Source organism: Heptranchias perlo, chromosome 13 (assembly GCF_035084215.1).
Source record: "Heptranchias perlo isolate sHepPer1 chromosome 13, sHepPer1.hap1, whole genome shotgun sequence".
Taxonomy (NCBI): domain Eukaryota; kingdom Metazoa; phylum Chordata; class Chondrichthyes; order Hexanchiformes; family Hexanchidae; genus Heptranchias; species Heptranchias perlo.
The window spans coordinates 31,443,148-31,463,111 of record NC_090337.1 but is presented as its reverse complement, the minus strand read 5'-3'; the positions used below and the strand labels follow the sequence as shown (position 1 = coordinate 31,463,111).

At 39.7% G+C, this 19,964-nt stretch overlaps 1 protein-coding gene across 6 annotated transcripts in view; it reads left to right on the top strand.

The window, feature by feature from the left end:
- opa1 (OPA1 mitochondrial dynamin like GTPase) overlaps window positions 1–15,619 on the top strand; it is a 108,355-nt gene extending 92,736 nt beyond the window's left edge. For 5 of the 6 annotated variants that reach the window (XM_067995282.1, XM_067995283.1, XM_067995278.1 and 2 more), the window contains 2 exons: window positions 12,830–12,907; window positions 14,754–15,619. In XM_067995282.1, coding sequence (XP_067851383.1) covers window positions 12,830–12,894 — 65 coding nt within the window. In that variant the 3' untranslated portion in view covers window positions 12,895–12,907; window positions 14,754–15,619. Of the gene's footprint in view, window positions 1–12,829; window positions 12,912–14,753 lie in introns of all 6 variants that reach the window. The other variant, XM_067995281.1, reaches the window with a different exon arrangement.
- Window positions 15,620–19,964: the final 4,345 nt, after the last annotated feature.

The window sequence follows — 19,964 nt, the reverse complement described above, 5'->3', positions numbered from 1 at the left end:
TGTTGCCTCTTTTTAACACCCTTTTGCAGTCATCTCCCCTCTGTTCATTTGCTCTTCCCTCCCCCTTCCTCCAAATGAGCTGTTTGTTGGTAAGGCCATGCAGTGTAAACACTAAAATAGTGGAATGGTCCAGGATATTAGAGTTCAATCTGATAAACAATGCCACAGTTTGTGTTTGGTTCCCTCCAAAGAGTGGTTGTTACCTTTGATTTATTACAGTTTCACCAATGCATTTCTTAGAGTTGCACTTCCAGTCAAAGATTTGACAAATGGAGATTTATGCTATTTGACAGCAGGATGGGAACCACGTTCCCTTTTGTAACAGCCGAGGAAAAAAAGGGCTTTTCCAGCTTCCAGCAATGTGTTTGTAGTCTTGACCCCTTTCATATGCTGGGAATGTACAGCCAGGAGATAAATGGCACCTCCCTTGTGTTTTCTTGACCTGCTGACTGTCCATTCACTTCCCATCTGTTTTTTAGCCCACAAGGAATGGGTTGATATAAATCTTTCTTCTCAGGAGATAAATGATGTTCTGGATCTTAAAGGGCAGCACATTGGGTGGTTTCTCTTTTTAAAAGCTCACTAGTTTTTCTCTGAGCCACATCGACTTGAAAACTCTGCCTTATGAACTAGGTGTTAGAAGCGGAGAGAAAACAGTGGGTACCTCTGAGGTTGTGCATAAGCTTTTACTTTTGTAAAGGACTCTTTGTCAACACCAGTAAATCATAGCCTTGTTCACTTTGCAATGTGACTATTGGATAAGTTGAAAGGAAAAAAAACGATTGAGTAAAAAGTGAAAATTTTATTTTCAGCATTAAGATGTGTTACCAGTCAACTTTGCACTTCATAGGACTAGCATACTTGTTTAAAATTTAGGAATGCATTTCTGATAATGGATTCCAAATAAAAGCAGTATTTAATATTCAACATTGACACACACTATAATTGTATTGCTTTGACATTCTCTTTATAAATATTTAGGCAGCAAATGTATATTGTTTTTACCTTTATAACTAAATAAATCATCTTACGTGGAAAAAAATCATCTTGGCTGTAAAAGGATATAGAATAGGCTACAAAAATAAAAGGAGAAAATTATTAGTTTTGATTTATAGTCTGAATTTGAAATATGCAGTAAAACAATGGCATGATGTGCTGCAGCCTTGTATTAGCATAGCAGAGAAATTGCTTGAATAGTTTATATTTTTTAAAAATTGTATATTCTATATTGGAGGAATAAATTTGATCCTTTTAGGTAGAAATTACTTAGTTTATACAAATTTAGATCATGTGATATGGGTGCATTCCCAGGCTGTCTGTTTTTGTCTTTATCAGTTGATCCTGTAGTGTCACACACAGGAAGTAGAGATCAAATGTAGTTTTCAGGTGAAACGGGGTTAGAGGCCAGGATATAACTCGACCAGGGCACATAGACATAATTCAGGTGTTAGTTTTAAGTCTTGTATTCTATCTTTATTTTTGTATAGCACTTTGATTTGATAATGAAATAGCAATTTGTATGGCCGTTCAGGGAGCAGAGAAGTTACTCTGCAATTCAGGTTGAGGAGCAGGGAGACACAAAACTGAGGCATTGCATTGTCACCATTGATGGGCGGGAGTGGGGGAAAGAGTGGATGGACGTCTAAGGGTGAGGTGAATGACAGCAGAGCAATGGGGAGGGGGAATATATGGGGGTTGAGTAGGTTGTTGAATGGATAAGCGATGGGAGTGAGAGGATGGTAGGAAGGAGAAGGGGACACAGTGGGAGGGAGAGGATAGGAGAAAACACCCTTGAAGGAGGGGATGAGAAGGGAGCCACTGAGGCCCACATTTTACCCACAACCTCCACCCAAATACAATGGGTGGGGGCGGGGGGGAAGAGAGTATGGATGGAGGGTTAAGGATGAAGTGAATGACAATAGAGCAAAGGGGAGGGGGAATATATGGGGGTTGAGTGGGTTGTTGAAAGGATAAGCAATGGGAGTGAGAGGGAGAGTGCAATTAAAGCGTGACAAGTTTACATTGGCAGTTTTAATTCTAAATGTGAAAATAGGAATTTATAATAGAACTACACGTAAGATTTTTAATATATTACTCGTCTATCTCTCATTGTGTTGCATACAGCAAGTTGCATAATATGGTCTCTCTTGTGAATTTCTGCTATCTTCATGTTGCTGTTTTATCTCTCTCTGTCTCTACTTCTACTTTCTCTTCTCTACTGCTTTTCTCTAACTAACTGTTTTTGTTTCTCTCTGCCCTCTTCTGCTTCTCTCTCTGCCTTTTTCATTTTTACATTCCGATGAGAGATGATTGATGGTGTGGCAGAAAAAGGAACCATCAATGACTGTAGGCTGTATTTGGAGTGAAGGTTGTGGTGAAATGTGGCCCTCAATGGCTCCCTTCTCATCCTCTCCCCCAATGATGTTTCCTCCTAACCTCTCACTCCCATTGTGTCCCCTTCTCCTTCCTACTGTCTCCTCCAACTTCCTACCACCCTCTCACTCCCATTGTTTATCCTTTCAACAACCCACTCAACCCCCATATATTCCCCCTCCCCTTTGCTCTGCTGTCATTCACCTCATCCTCAACCGTACATCCACACTTTTTTTCCCCCCCACCACCCGCCATCATGGTGGGTGGTATGAGACCAGAGGCCTCCTCACCTTTAACCTGTTTTCCTCTTTCGTACTACCATCCCTTCCTATCTGTTTCCCCTCAGAGGCTCAAATTAGAATGAGGAAAGTCATTGTCTGTCTGACCCTCTCTGTTAACCATAAATGTTAGCAATTAGAATCTGTCTCACAGATGTAAGCAATTAGCATTTACCTTTTCTAATAGTCAACAAAACATAGGTGACATAATTAGTTGGCTTCAAAATTCAACAGGTGTTTTTTTGAAAATTAAACATTTGCATAAAAGACTGTCCCTCTTTCCTTCTCTCTCAGTTCCTTCACCGCGATATACTTTCTGAAGTTTATAGAACACCAAACAAAAGCTGCAACAGGTGTATAATCAGTACACATTTTTTCCACGTATGCACGCATACAATTTTTCTGTTTTTAAAAAAAAAATCAATATTAGCTTCATCTGAATAAAGATTTTGAAATTTGTCCTCTAGCTTTTGTTCAAATCATTTTGAAAAACAACTAAGCAATAACTGCTTGGAAGCTAAAGAAAAATATCCGTCATGCAGCTCCCTGGTACAGATGCATCCTGAAAAATTAGGTATACTGTACCAGCTCAGGCCGCACCATCCACATTCAGCTCACAAAGTCAGCCCTCTGAGAAAAATTATCAAGTTGAAGCCCCAGGCTTTTCGGAGAGGCTGAGGCCTTTCCAAGTAAAAATTTTACTGACTGCATTAGAAGACAGAAAACACAGTTCAGCGGGTAAATGTATTGATGTGAAATGTTATTTTTGTTTTGTTTTAAACCCTTTTAGTCATTAGAAATTTCCGTTATTGAGGAGAAAAAGAGTAAAATATTCAAATGCGTCTTTTTTCAGAGATGCAAGAGTAATTGTGTTTCTGTTTTTATAAGCTCATAGAGTAGTAAAACTTTCATTTTTAGGTTTGGTTCTACAATAACTAGCATTAGGAATAGTAGTTTCCTAAATGGTAAAAGGTAAAGACCCCATGAAAGATACCAAATTTGGCTTGAAATTTGATAAAACTTTACTCCAGGAAGCCCATCCCACAAAGAGTATTTGCTCCACTCTGGTTAGTGTTGGTTAGGTGGACGTCCTTGTTGAAATCCTAGAGGTCATAGGAGGGGGATGAGTAAAAAGAGATCTGGTTGGAGGGGCTACAATACCTGATGATGAACATTTGTGCCAATTTTCTGTTCCTGGTGATATAGGAGAAGTTAAAATGCAGTCCCTGATCTCTTTTCATATGGTCGGATGATACTCAGCATAAGGTTTTTGTGGCACTGTTGGAGTTAATGAATGCCTGTAAGAAATACGTCCAGAGGGTAATAGGTTGCACATACTATATGCTCTTGGACTATCTCGATTGTAATTTCTTCACCTATGGCACCCATCTTAACTGGTTTATTGAGAAACCAGATGTAGAGTCAGGGACATTGTGCGGGACACCAAGGTTGAAGAAAGTAAAAGAAACGGTATGATAAATCAGGAAGTAATGATTGGGTGATGCCCAAATCTGGGTTTTGAAATCTGAAGATTGTAAGAGGCAGGAAAAACTGAAGGCGGTAGAATGTTCTACAATTATGGTGCTAAGACCTGGTGATTTACATCTCATTGTGCAGTAAATACATAGAAACATAGAAAATAGGAGCAAGAGTAGGCCCTTCGGGCCCGCTCCGCCATTCAAAATGATCATGGCTGATCGTCTAACTCAGGCATCTGAAATCTTTGATGGCTGAAAGTCAAGTCAAAAAGCTACGGTATTGCCACTAGGTTTATTTAGTGTATTGGCATCAACACACTACTGAGACTTAAGCTTTAATGTTATGTGCCATTCTTATTTCATTATCTCAAATTGCTGTCACTACCATTGCTACACACTAGTTTATATAGTTCTCTCCAAACACAATTCAAGTTTGGGAAGTACAAAATCTGTAATTGGGTGTTTATGACAGATCAAATGGGCATAGTTTGAAAATTGCACATGCAATTGGTGATAAACTAAACTGTAGATACCAGACCTGATAACTGTAAGCACAGAAACCTAGCTTATTACAACAAGGTCTCTAATTTTTTTTAAAAGTCAAATTTTGAACTTTCCACTTTAAGCATGTTTAAATGTGGAATGAGTGCAGTTCAGTTTGTGTACTAGTTATTGCTTCCACCTCTAAAATAATAGCCAAGATGCCTTTTGCCTGGACACTGGATCCCGTGTGATGGATAGGAGGGACATTTACGTCAGATAATACCAGGAAGTCATGAATCTCCTGTGCGTGCAAATGAAAACTGAGACGCCAACCTCCCTCTCCTTCCCACCCCATGGTTGTGGTATTGTTGGATCCTAAAAGGCCTTTGATCTCGGTGATTGTGCCAAGTATATTAAGTATATGTTCCATCAGACTTTGTTCAGGCCTTTATTTCTTAAACAGATTGATGTGCAATATGTAATACCCAAGGACATCATTGAGTGTGTGTTGCATATATCAACATATATCAATAATTTCACTTTAAAAGAGGCCCCTTATAGGATATCCTTCTCTCCCCCTCCCAATCCATCTACCCACCACCCAGTTCTCTCCTGATGGAGGTAGGGTGGTCTGGATTTTTTTTTTGTTATGGTGAATTGGCACCGGTTTTGAGTCAGTTTTCCCTCTGTATGTCTATGTGCCTTGTATGTCCTTCCTCCATTTTAACTTCTCTTCTATATGCTGGTCCTTATATAGAGGGGAGATTAATTTTTTAATAACTAGTTAAAAACTTATGTTAACCTTAACTCCTCTATTGAACAAGATGGACAATAACATTCACAGATGTGAGTCTCATTTCACTACGAGGTGGGTTTGAGACATTCAAAATTTGAAGAGTGATCTCTGATCGATCCTGATGATGAACAAGGTGCTACATGGGCATTTCCCATTTGGTGCAAGTTAAACCTCCAGGAAGGGAGCTAATTGGAAATGTTCCCTAATATGAGGTGGCACTTCTTGGCTCAACAGCTCAAGTCATATCTGTCACGGCCATTCCCAGACACAATGGGCTCGATTTTAGGATCGTGTTTCCGGCGGGTTCCCAGCGGGGTGGCCCCGAAAATCCCGATCTCCGGTCACGTGACCGGATCGCGACGAAATCCCGGCCACTTCCGGGTACCGCGCTGACGTGCGGGGCTGCGCGCGCAAGCCCCGCTGGTGGGAATCCCGCAGGCAATTAAAGCCAGCGGGGTTCCACTTGAGAGTATTTACCTTGCTCGTTGTGGTCAGTTAATGAGCTGAAGCAGCTGTCAAAAGAGGAAGTGTGGGATTTTCGGTTCAAGGCAGTGAGTTTCCCACACTGGGGGAAACAGTCTCCCTTCAACCAGGCGTGTTGCAGCCAGCAGCCTGTGGCAGGTGCCAAGGTGCGCTCCACGGGGGAGAGCCCTCACCCACGCAGGAGGCCACCGCGTCACATAGGGCAACCCCTGCCCTCCACCACCCCCCGCCAAGCCAGAGGACAGACCGACACGAAACCGCAGCCCCAGTCCGAGGAACCACACACCTACCCTGCACAACCCCTCAGACCAACACCTGCCAGTTGGGTGGTGTGTGGAGACCCTCGGAGGACGAAGAGCATGACCAGCACCAGCAGCCTCGCAGTCCACGCCGTCCGCCGCAGAGATGTGGATCCCCCCAACACGGTGTTGTTGCACGCCCACCTGCACAGCAGGAGGGAGGGCTACCGCAGAGAGAGACGCGTCGCAGAGGGCACTACCCTCGCCACAGGGTCCACAGACCGAGGCGCAGCTCCCCGGACCTCTCCGAGCAGCAGTGCACAGGGAGGCGCAGATTCGCTCGACATGTAGTCGTGGAGATCTGCAGCCTCTTTCATGCCGAGCTGCTCCTGGCTGGCCCCAGCACCAACTGCTTACCTGTCGCTGGCAAAGTCACCACTGCCCTCCACACCTTCTCCTCCGCATCCTTCCAGGGTGCAGCCGGCTACACCGCCGATGTCTCTCAGTCGTCTGCGCGGACGAGCCCTGCAAATACACCTGCACCTACTCTGCAGTAACAACGATGGGTGGCATCAGTGGTGGGTCCTCATAGTGATACCCAGGAGCGGGCATTATTGGACACAACGGACAGGATTCGCGGAGACATGGCAGTGGTGGTGTCAATATAATGTGTGCTGTTTGTTGCTCTGAAATTCAATATGGGTAACACCCATGACAAACCCTCAGACACCCTTGTGCACCCCCTTCATGCTGACGAGACGTTTGCCTTACGCTGCCTACTGCACATATGTGATGCATGCCCTGTGGCTGCAGCACAGGTGGTGGCAGGTTGAGTGAGGCTGGCCGTGAGGGAGATGCACGAGAGGGTGAGTATGGGATGGAGCAATGAGATTGTATGAGGATTGGGTTGCGTGTTAGTGGCAGGGTGAGTACTGGCGAGGTGAGTAGGTGGAGGTAAGATGAGGATGGGGTGTGAGTGGGTATGAAGGGTGATGTGACAGAATAGTGTTGGCGGTGCCAAAGGAGATGTGGGGTGGGGGCAGTGTTGTGGCAGACGGAGTGTAGGGGAAAGACTTCGTGTTCTCACTGCGGCTGACCTACTGCGGTCATTGCAGCGCCTCCTGCACTGTATGCAGGTGGGCGATATGTTGGTGGCGCAGGTGAACCCCTCTGCCACCTCGAGCCAGGCCTTCTTGGTGGCAGAGGCAGGCCGCTTCCTCCCGCCCGCCGGGGGGAAGATCTGTGTCCTCCCCCTCCTCCTCACCCCATCTGATGATACCTGGGGTGAGGCATCATTAAACTGGGAGCAGCCTTCCCCCTGGGCTGCTCCATGCTGCAATTTGTCCCATTGGTTGCAGCATCTGTCAGTGGAGGACTGCCCCTTTAACTAGAGAGCCTCCAGCTGACAGATCGTACTGCGCATGCGCAGCCCGACCGACGCGCAGGCCAGCGCCGTGGACCCCGGAGGAGCAGGTAATTGATTCCTATTAGTGGGTTGCCTGCTACGATCGCGTGGGCAACCCACTAATTTCGCCGAGCGTGTTGACCACGCTCCTGGAGGACCACCCGCTGGGAACCCGCAGGCCTGCTAAATTCGGGCCCAATGAATTTCTGAACAGCTTGAGAAAGAACAAGTGAATATCTTGTTGGATATGCACTGGATGCGTGTTAAAATCTCAGATTTATCCTGTATTTTTGATAGCATTTCAGTTTTTCAGGGCTATTCATAAGTATAACTAGAGAAAAGTCGCACGAATTTTTCTGAAAATTATGGGACAGTTGCAGATAAAATTGAAAGACTCATGCTTCCAGCTCCTCAGTCTCACCCTGATCTGGCAGCGTGAGCATTGCTCTCTCCGAGTTTGTACTGAGTTCTCTCAGATGCTTATGCAAATGCTGGAACAACTGTAGTGCCTGCATTAACACTGCAATTTCCTTAAAAATTATAGACTAAAAAATTAAATAGAGGAACAGTAGTCTTTTTCCACAGATGCTGCCTGACTGCTGAGTGTTTCCAGCGTTTTCTGTTTTTATTTCAGATTTCCAACATGTGCAATATTTTGCTTTTGAAATTCTTCACCTCCTGACTTTGTCCAAAATCACACTATTTCTGAGAAAAATCATGACCTGTCAATATTTTGTAAAAACCACAGAATGTTGTGACATTACTAGCCTGATCCATAAGCTTTAAGTCTGCCCAATATCTTGTTCCCGGACTTTTATGTGAAAGTTGGGAAAATGCCAAACTTGGAATATTGGAGGGCAGCAGCTGAACCATCTACAAATTATACACCAATACACCATTTGTGCCTTTAATTACATAAAGGATGAGTGTGGGACTTCCTTCAGTACAAATTGCATCCAAAACAAAATCCATTTTGGGACCGACTTTAACTAAAATTCATTCCTTATTCTTGGACTACCTTTTGTGGCAGTATAGTGCAAAAATATAAAATTTGTGATGTTAACAGTTAATGGGCAATTGGATGCTATTTCAAGCAATTACAGGCAGCTTGCATCTTGGATCTGGTTCACCAATAGGAAACCAGTATATAGATACATATATACAACTTCCAAAAGAGAATCTCATTCCCTGCTGGCACAATATAATATCTGTAACATTTCTTCCTTAATAAAGGTAAGGGCTTTGAAATTTGCCTGTGTTAAACGAGAACTAAGTTTACTCTTGTAAGTGAACTGAATACATGAACAGGTGTGAAAATCTTAAGCATTAATTGTCCTACTTAATAAATTTAATTAAAATGTTTTGGGTGCATGTGTCAGTGTATTTTACAAAGTTGTTGTAAAATAGCAATAAGTTCTATTACAAGGGAGTACACTCATCATAAAATCTCCCACAACTGTTTACACACCTTAACTTGGTTTCAGATAACTTCAGAGTTCAATTATATGCTTATGGACTGAATGAAATGTAAGACTGAGAACAAGTAAAGGCTCCAAAGTATAAAAATGTTAACTATTATTCAAGAGGCACCTCATTTGTTTAAAAAGCCTTTACATTTAAAAAACAAGCTGGAAAAGGGTGAAAATGCTGGATAATATACAAAGATCTTCAGTCATGCTGTGGCAAGGTGTTAGAAAGGGAAAAGATTAATATAATGGCACAAAAATGGAAGAGAACACTGTAGAATGTGAATGATAGAAACTGGCAGGAAAATGGGGGAGACAGCTAAAGTGAATGTTGAAACCAAAGGGCTGAAGAGTACCCAGGATGAAGGTAAGATATTGGGGATAATTTTCTGACCTCATGCCTTGGTCACTGGGAGCACATATTAGAACTTTTTGCATGTATTATGTATGATTCTGACCATTTGCGCACTCAAATTTCTGATACGCACCCCTGGCAGGCAAGACTTCTAGTTGGAAGTATGAAGTCAAAAAGTTACCCCTGTTGTTCATGAAATTTGCATTGAGCTTATTGGGAGCAGTGTAGAATGCCAGCAACAAAAATGTTGGCATGAGAATGGGAGAGGAAGTTGAATTGGGTAGCTGTAGAGAGGTCAGAATCATGCTGGCGGACAGAACGGAAGAGGGAGAGGAGCTAGCAAAGTAAATATGGGCTGCAATAATACTTGTCATTTTTTCATAATTTTGATATTAGCCCTCACTGTTTAATATTATAATATTTATGTAGCCACAAACTAGACTATATTAAAGGAAAAAAGTATTAAAAAGTCAGTGTCTGGAAGCACATTTATGCCAGAATCCTTTTAAGGATAGTCAACAGCTTCTTTTATCTGTTAAGGTTTTGTGCTGTCAAAAATATATTCAAACTCTGATTACAGACCAATTAGATACTTTACAACCACACCGAACCTTACACCAGAAGATTAGAGATGAGAAAATTAAGTGGCAGAGGTATCTCTTCATGTGGAGATGAGAATTGCACTGAATCGGATTCTAACAATATTTGAAAGCAGTCGTGTCCACATAATGTGCATGAAGGAGATTCTGGTATATGGGTTAGGGGATTATGAGAATATTCATGGCTAGATCAGAAAAATAATGAATTAAGGCATGGAATAGCTCATCTCTTAAACAAACACACTTCAAAAGACTAACAGAATAGTATTAAGGGAAGAAGGGTTAGAGGCTTGTATGGATCATAGTTTAATGTTTGGGCATGTGAGGGTTGTTATGAACTTTGTTATTGGCTTTATTCCAAGTGCTTCAAAGTTTTCTGGAATACTATTTTTGCAACTTTTCAACAGTTTGGTCTGTCTTATTCTCAAAGGTTGCATTTCCAATAAAATTGTTGGATCTAAATTAATCGTAAGTGATTTTGCGAATAACTGACCAAAAAAACTGGACTAAGTTTTAGAGACAAAAATTGACATATTTTGTCTTTAGAAAACTATAATTATAAGCTAATAATCATGGTTCCAAGCACAGGTCGCAGATCAGCCTGGTATCAGATTTAACAAAATTTGTATAGTTAAAGCATAGCAGATGGCAGACACTGTGGTGTTTCAAAACTGTGTCCATGCTGAAATTTGTCACCCACATAAATTTGGCATTGTATTATTCTACAATAAATCTAAAAGTTGAATTTCTAACTGACTTGTCATACACAAAGAAAAGCAAAATATATTGATTGTAAAGTTTGTTTTATTGTATAAACAGTTCAAATTTAGAAATTCTATCAAATTTAATTCACTGGAATAAGTATTAGAATTAAGGCATTTTTGGTTAAAATATTTTAAGTTTGATTATAAACTGGTTTGAAACAATTTGACCAGAGCCAATACAAACTTTATTTTGTATACTACTGGAGGCAGCAATTGACATAATCTCTAGTTTAATTTGGGATTCTGTGAAGATGCCAGATGGCATTGTTATTTCAGCTGTGCAGAATGGATGTGGGCTGTAGCAAGTGGCAACAATGGCATGTGCAATGAATGAGGTAATGCTTGGTGTGTAAAAGATACATTTCAGGATCTGACCAAGGAACCATGCAAAAGAACTTCAGGTGGAATGTAAATAACAACCTTTTCAGTCCACACAGGCCAATACCTTTACATGTTGTAACTATATAATATACACAAAAGCATTCCTGTTATTAGTCTAGACCATGCAGTAAAATAATATTAAGCAGAAGTAAAAGACTGATCAATTAAACTTAATCATGATTTGAAGAATCTTTTTTACTCACTGCATTAGTGTTTTAGATAATTATACAGAAATGAGCAGAAACCACGCATGCACAATAAGCTGACTTAATAGAACTATTATTTATGACTTGTGTGCATTAAGCCATTTATTTTGATGAATTTTTAACACCAGATTTAAGTAAAACCGTGTTTAAATCATCTGGATGTACATTATTGTTAAGAAATTTAAATGTATTTGTCTTTGGGATTACCAGGTGTTGGTGTTAATATAATGTACTAGCAAGATGCAATTATGTCACTACAGAATTTTGGTATTAGTTGACAAAGCTTCATATGGTCTTACTGTACAGATAATTTTAAAAAGGGGTGAGGAATTAGAATTGGCCAACTGAAGGAAAGCTGGGAATTATTTTACATAGTAATGTTACTGTGCAATATTTGCATTCTATTGCATCTCAATATATTATAGGTCCATGCAAGTTCCTTTCGAGCTCTGTTATGTGTTGTAATTCTTAAAGATTTTTATCTGTACTTACTCAGATTTTGCCATCTGAGGAAAAGGCAACAGGACAATAGAAAGAAAATACAACCAAGTTGCACACCAGCTTGTTCAATTGGGCAGTGATCTCACAGTTCCGAGTCCCTTCAATTTGCAGCAGGATCCTCTTAATTTAAGGGATTTATCAATTCAGAATGGCTGAAGTACAGTTCGAGAGGAAATACAATCACATACCACTCCAGCTAATTGTTATCAAAAATAACAGGGGGCATCAGAGTCATCTTGGATCTGAGGCATTTTAACAAGCTCCTGCAGAATAGTGGGTTCCAATTTTTTCACAGTTTTTCAAATCATTAAGGCACTGCTCAGAAGACTAGATTGTTAATACAAATTTCACAGACCTATTAGTCATCAACACTGAATAATCTACATCTTAGTTAGAGAAAGAATTTCTACACAAGACATGAAGATGCACTCCAGATTGTCTTGGTCTTCCAGGAGTTTGATATATTTCTAGAAAAATATGTCTAGGAGTCATCATTGGATGTTTCTTTCATGTTTCTGAGCACTATCTAAAAATAATTCCTTCCTACAATGCTTCAGGATCTTAGAAAAGATCTTGTGCTTGATTCAGAGATGTCTAATCTTAGTAAGTTTGGGATTTGAAGATGCTTGCTGGTCATCGTGATACCTACAAAGGATTTTACCATGATAATGCGATAAAAGAAGATAATTGGGAAAACATTTAATGCTTAGATCAGGATATTGGTATATTTGAAATGAATTGAAAGTTAGAAAATTTTATTTGAATCAAGTAAGCTTTGATCTGCAGTCAACTGTAGCAAACATTAAATTCAAAATATACTTTGAAGCATATTAATGTAATTTAACTGGGGCCATAATGTATCTCATAAAACTCAATTGCAGGTCTGTGATAAGGCAAAAGTCTTCCATAGTTGATACAAGTATATCCTTGTACTTCCAGTTTAATTGTGATATTTATTGTTATGAATTAATGTGTGTGTGGAGATTGCAGTTATTGCCAAACAATTCTTTTTTATATTTCAGAGAGAGTTCGTGAGATTCAGGAGAAGTTAGAAGTATTCATCGAAGCTCTTCATCAAGAAAAATAGCAATGTTTCTAGTGTATGTATGTGTTCTCATCAACTAATATGTATTTAGCTTAAATCTACTAAAAGTTATTTACACAAACTTGTTAAAAATATTTCAGGAGCTCCCCTGATGGCTTAAGAAAATTTAACCAATGAGTAGCTCAACCATACTGACCAAGAGAGCCCTAGTTTGGATCCCTACAGGAGGGTTATGAAGCACCACAATTAGGCTCAGCTTCCCTCGGTTAAGAAGACAAAATATTGACCAGAGTTCCCACTCCTAATCACTATCCAGCAATCATGGCTGGAAGTGCACAGGTGTATTCACTGGGTGAGCATCAGGTTTTGTTGTGATGCCCTCAGAAGTCAAACATCTTCCATTTACTGTCACAATTCTCATATGAATAATGGCCACTTGGGTACAGTACTGAAAGGCAACTGGCACCTGTATAACTCTACCCAGTAAAGAGTCAACACTCTCAGGAAAGGAGGGATAGTGAGAAAAACTGGCAGACAAAATTAGTAACAAGAAAAAAATAGTTGAGGAAACTTCAAAGTAAATCTGCTCTATTTATGTTCATTGTAATCACTGCATGGACCTAATCCGGCCATATTTAAATGGTTTACAACTTTATTAATTCCTTACTGGTTTGGATAGGAGTGCTGCATAAACAGTCATTTCTGAATGCCATCTTGTATGTTGTAAGTAAATCCATAGTTCAAATCAGCTCTTTTTAATTTATATGCTGCAGTGAGTCAAGAGTTTGGTACAATTTTAATTATGGCTACTTTGAGATGAGATAAACATGTCTCCTCCCCACCCCTCCCCCTCCAGTTTTTGACCAACTATTTCTCTTCCTTTTATGAAATACTGTATTGACTTCTTGCTGATGTATAGTTCCATGGGTGCCATACACCCTCTGGCACCTTGAATAAGTGATCATTCTTCTTGTGTGATCCTAAACAATGAGTGCTGGCAGACTATTTAACAGCGGGAGGCACAACTGAGTTTGTTCCTATCCTTTCGTAACATCTACACTTTCAGCATGGGTCACTGGAATAGTGATCAAGAGTATGAACCCAGCTGATTTCCCCTCTCCCTAAAACAGGGTTGCTGAAACCAATTGTGGCATTCCTATCACCCCCCCCCCCCCCCCCGATTAAAGATCAGCTAATTCAGAACAGACTGGGGATCGAACCAGGGCCCTACTCACTGCTTTAACCAGCTGAGCCACTGGGGGAAGCTAAAGATGTTTTTATACTTGTTCATGGAATGTGATTAAGTGCTATTCCCATGTGATAAACTATAGTCATGCTGACAGGGATTTCTGATTAATATCAGCACATTTCACCTACACTCATGTCCCAGACATTGGTTATCAGCATACCCGTGGAATAGTACTTAATATTCTAGAACACATGATATGTGCACTATAAGGGAGTTGCAATTGTATATTGTAAGAGGAAAAAAGGTTTTAAAATACCTTTCACATTGTTCCATTGTAAACATAGAAACTCAGATTGAATCTTACTGGCACATTACTTGCTTGTCTTGGTCAGGTCTGGAATATTTGACCTGGAAAATATATATTTTTATTATTCTGTTAATTATTCTGTTAGAAATCTAATTGTGATTTACGCGATCAGTTATTTTCTATTGCTTTTCCATATTTGAATGAATAAATTTAAAATATTTTCAGAAGAAAGGTTTGTTTTAAAGCCAGTCTATAACTTGCTAATAAATGGGTTTTCTTTAATGTTTCTAAAAAATATTTAACTGTTTGTTTTTTCAGCACTGTTGGAACCATTTTAAAGATTATCAATTTTTATTGGATTAAAACTTGAATTGCTATAATTAAAGTTAATGTTTTTTTCCTTAGTACGAATTAGTTCACCACACAGCCCTTGACCTGGAGCTATGTGTCATGAGATGTTGCTTGAATCAGGAACCATTGTCTGATGTGCTGCAGGGAGACTCAAAAGTACTGGCTTAAACACACCTCAGAAGACATCACTTCACAAATTGTGTACATTATAATTGAAAGAGCGTTTAAATTCTCCTTTCATTCTACTCTTTGAGTTGTGAATTCATGAGCAATGTTTTCCTTGCGTTTTTATAATCTTGACAATTTCAGCACAAAAGCTTCAGCTAATCACGTTTTCTATTGTAATATTCAACCTCCTGAAACACATTAAAATGTTGATTGTCTCAAGTGTCCAAAACAAGACTAAGCGCTGCTGTGTAAGTGAGGGCTGATGAACTGTTTTGTCAAATGTATAACATTTTTCAGTGCAAATATTTTAACTGTTTGCCTCATGTCCAGCTCAATAAGAAATAAAGAACAGCTGTCTGAAACTGCATTCACCAGAACGTACATAGTCTACTTGTCTCATCCACTTCATGAGTGCACTCAGTTGCACCTATTAATGCACAAGCAAAGTGTGCATCTCTCTGATCCCTGGAAGAAAAAAAACGTAAAATTAAAGAACTTGTAAGATGAAATTTTGTCTGGAGTAAAACAAAAGTTATATCCAATGTGTTTTCCATTTGGATCTTTCGATAATGGGTCTGTACTTCAGCAGAATCCTCAGAATATGCTTATATAAATGAAAAAAATTATCATAGTTTGTGATTTTTTTTTCTTTGCAAGTGTCCAAGCCGTGCATGATGTAATTAGTGAGGAGTCATGTATTTATTGAATGCCGTTGTATTTAAATAAAACGGAATACAATTTTGGAAACACAACTGCTTACTTGTGAAATGTTTACGGTGTATGATGCTGCTGAAAATGGTTCCCAAATGTTGGTTTTTCAGTTTTGGACCTTACTCTGCAAATTCTGAGGTACAGAAATACATTTATAAAAAAGCTTCTAACACTGACCCAGCATAATTTGATCACTAAATTAATTGATATGGATCATACAAGATTTATTAATGCAAGTCACTCATTTGCTGAGCTACTTGTTGCCTGTTAAGCATCATTCACATGATACAACAGGTGGTACTCTCCCCAATGTATCACAATCTGCCTTGATCCCAGTTAGAGAAAATTTTATTCATTTCTTAAATTATTTTTCTTTAATTTGTTCTCTGAATGTGGGCGATGCTAACAGGGCTGCATTTATTGCCCATTCCCACTTGGCCTGAGAAGATGGTATTGGGCATTCTCCTTGAACCACTGTAGTTCTTGTGGTGATGGTGCTTCCACAATGGTTTTAGGTTGGGAATTCCAGGATTTTCACCCAACAATAATAATGGTATGGAGCTGCATGTCCAAGTTAGAATGGTGAATGACTTGAAGGTGATGGCGCTCCCATGACATTGTTGTTCTCCTACTCCTCAGTGGTAAAGGTTGCAGGGGAGGGAGATGCTGTCGAAGTAACCTTGATGAGTTTCTGCACTGCGTCCTGTCGAGTTTACATAATGCAGCCACAGTGTACCAGTGATGATGGGGGGATAATGAGTCCAGAGGCAGGGGTGGCAAGCAAGCAAACTGCTGTGTCCTGGATGGTGTCAAGCTTCTTGAGTGTTGTGGCAAATGGAATGTTAGCCTTTATATCTAGAGGGCTAGAATATAAAGGGGTGGAAGTTTTGCTACAGCTATACAAAGCCCTAGTTAGACCACATCTGGAGTATTGTGTATAGTTCTGGGCACCGGACCTTAGGAAGGATATATTGGCCTTGGAATGGAGTGCAGTGCAGATTCACCAGAATATTACTCGGGCTCCAAGGATAAATTATGAGGAGAGACTCCCTGGAATATAGAAGGTTAAGGAATTGATAGGGCAGATAGAGAGAAACCTTTTCCACTGATGGGGGAGTCTAGGACAAGGGGACCTAACCTTGAATTCAGGAGAGAAGTTAGGAAACACTTCTCCTCACAAAGGTTGGTAGAAGTGTGGAACTATCCCACAAAAAGCAGTAGATGCTAGCTCAATTAATAATTTTAAATCTGAGATCGATAGATTTTTGCTAGCCAAGGGTATTAATGGATATGAAGCCAAGGTGGGTGAATAAGTTAGGATACAGATTAACCATGATCTCACTGAATGGCAGAACAGGCTTGAGGGGCTGAAAGGCCTAGTCCTGTTCCTAAGTTGTGGCTGCACCCATCCAGGTGAGTGGTGAATATTCCATCATACTCCTGACTTGAGTCGTTAAATGGTGTGGAAGCATTACGTTTTGCAATCTCCTAACACCTGTACATTCATGTTCTTTTGACTGGATACTGAAGAGGTAAGAAAGGAGACTTGGTCGTGTTTCTTCATGACTGCTTGAAGACTTTCACATGGAAGTGTGTTTGATGATTGATCGTTTCTTTTGTAGTTCTTGTGCCTCGCTCGTTTCTTTTAAATCCGAAACAAAAATCTTTCAAAAATCAATTTTTCCTGCTACTTTCAGCACTAGTGAAGTAGGTTTTCAAAAAAAAAAGTAACCTGCATGTTGGTCTTTAGCTCTTAAATAATGCTTTATAAATTATGATCCTTAACATTGAAAAGTAACCCTGAACTGCTTCATGGTTGAACTGTAATTGTAATTTTGTTGGTCTGCATTGATAAACTACATAGAATGTGGAAAGAGACAATAGCAGCAAAACTGTACATTTAAAGATAAAATACTTCCCAGTATATCGTATCACAAGCATATTGGTAACATTTCTGATGTCCAGGCTTGTATGCCTCAGACTCTGTGTTTCTTCTATTGAATGCGTAACCAAGTTTGATTTTTGGTTATGTTTAATGAGTTTCGGTTACTAACTTTATAACTTTCTTGAATCCTTCGTATAGTGAAAAATTCCAAGCCGGTGGAGGTTGGTCCTTGTTACCAATCAAACCTTTGGGGCATTCATGAGAGTAAATAATAACTGCTTCGACAACAATGACTACTTTTTGTGTTAAAAATCACTGTTGCTGAATCAAGAAAAGCAATTTGTAAGTGACCCTTCTACCCTTCATAACCTAAGGGAATGTGCTGAAGAATTCAACAAAAGTTTAAATCATTTTTATTAGTGCCAGGTCGTTATCTGAATTTGCCTTAACATTGTTATTTAGGCCTAAATGCATTCAGCTAATCAAATTATTGCAGAGGTTGAGTCCAACTTCAGGGGCATTGATAAGTATATCTGTTGTTAGTGGAATACAAGAAGCAAACAGTCATTTTATTGCCTCAGTGTGACCCTTTTTAACTCTTTAATTTATTTCAATAGATTCCTTTATATATTTGTAAAATTAAAGTTTGTAACATCTGGATATTCAGTGTGTGCCTTCCAGTTATCCAGCAGTATACATTTAGAAGCCCATTTAAGGAAGGAGCATGTTACTTATGGGAATTTGTCCTGTTGATTTGCTTAGATATACAAAATATTTAATTTTAATTAGCATTATGTGGAAAATCAATAAACTTTAATGAAAGAGGGCACCCACATACAACATGATAAAATAAAGCTGAATGATGAATTTAAGACTATCAACTTTATTGTCCATTTATGGAGACTAGTTCAACAGATGTGAGACAAACTAGAGATGATTCGGTAAAGATTAGTCTTTTTAAGCAAAACTTTTACCCAGTGACTCGGGTCTAAGTTATGGGAAGTGAAGTGCCCATTCTTTGTATCTATCAGCTGACAGCATTCAGGAGCTGGGGAGGATGTAACAGAACATTAGCATTTCCAAAGACCTGCAGTGACTAATAGTATGACTACAGAACTGTTGCTCACTTGTGTACTCCTATTATGTTGAAGACACAAAGAAGCTGAGGGCTGGTAAAGACCTGTCACATCTTGCAGTCTAGTAGACAGCCCAGAAGCTTCATCGCTTTTTTGGAAGGCCTGTTCCTTGTCCCTCCCCATCCCTCAAAGGCAGTGAATGATCTCTGAGGTAGGTAAATTTATTCAGTGATACAGAGCGGATGATTCTATTCTGACTTCATGCCTGTACCATTTGTTTCCCTGCTTGTTGTAGGGATGTGGTAGTTTTCAGAGTTTTGTTTCTAATGATTTCCTCACAGGTTTGGAGTTAATGGAGACCTTGTCTGAACTCAACAGAGCAGAAATTCTTCTGCTACAAGCTGTGACATGCCCGACCACCTCGGAAGTTTATACAAGGGGGTGGGGAGGATGGGGGGGGATATGAAAATATACAGTCTCAACAACACTGGAAATCTTTACAGTTATGTAGTTGGATGTTCATGTGTAAATCGTGTTCAGTTTAGCAACATTTACCCAACAAATAATTATTTTATCAATTTGTATCCTTTTAAGTAATTCAAGACTACTTAATTTAGTGTTAAGAGAATGCACAACATGAGTGTTGACATTTCCCTGAGTTGAAGGTTAAATTTGAACAATGTCAAATACAGGTGTTACTATTTTTACAGTAAATCCAACATTGGGCAGACCTTGGGGGCCATACAGAAAGTATATGCTAGCATAGACTGTTTTAGGGATCCTGTTTTTATATGGTTTCTCTGTTAGAGCCCCATTAGCAATAGATCATATACCCGGACCCATCTCCCCAATACTTGGCCTAGACCACCACTTACATCTGCAAACAATCTCTCAGAAGTTTGTCTAATTTCATGATTACTACAGGGTCTACATTCTAAAATGCATGATCTCAGAATATATAAAGGATTATGAAAAACTTTACTATTGAAGAATGTAAATCCAAAGCTAGTTTAATAATACTAAAATCTGAAACCAGACACTATTCAATAATTGAGTAACGGCCAACTTCACAGATATTTGATGCAGGTTTTTATATAAAAGAGTTCTTTTCAATATCCCTTCAAGAGAGAAAGCGGAAAGTAAATTGTCAGGAAAAGAGGAGTCCTATGACCAATCTACTTGAGTGTAGCTTAGGTGCTGACTTCTCAGTTTAACAATCTCAAATTCCCCGATAAAGTAGTTTAAATTATGGCTGCATTCTTTAACTGAAATTGCTGCAAATAGGAAATCAATCCGTGGGCACCTGTCAGGTTTGCTGCCTGGACCTGCAAAGATGCTTTAAAATCAACTCCACTGACCCAAGTTGAAAGAAAAATGAACAGCCTCAATCTAAGACAACTTATGGTAAAAGTAAATGCCATTTGT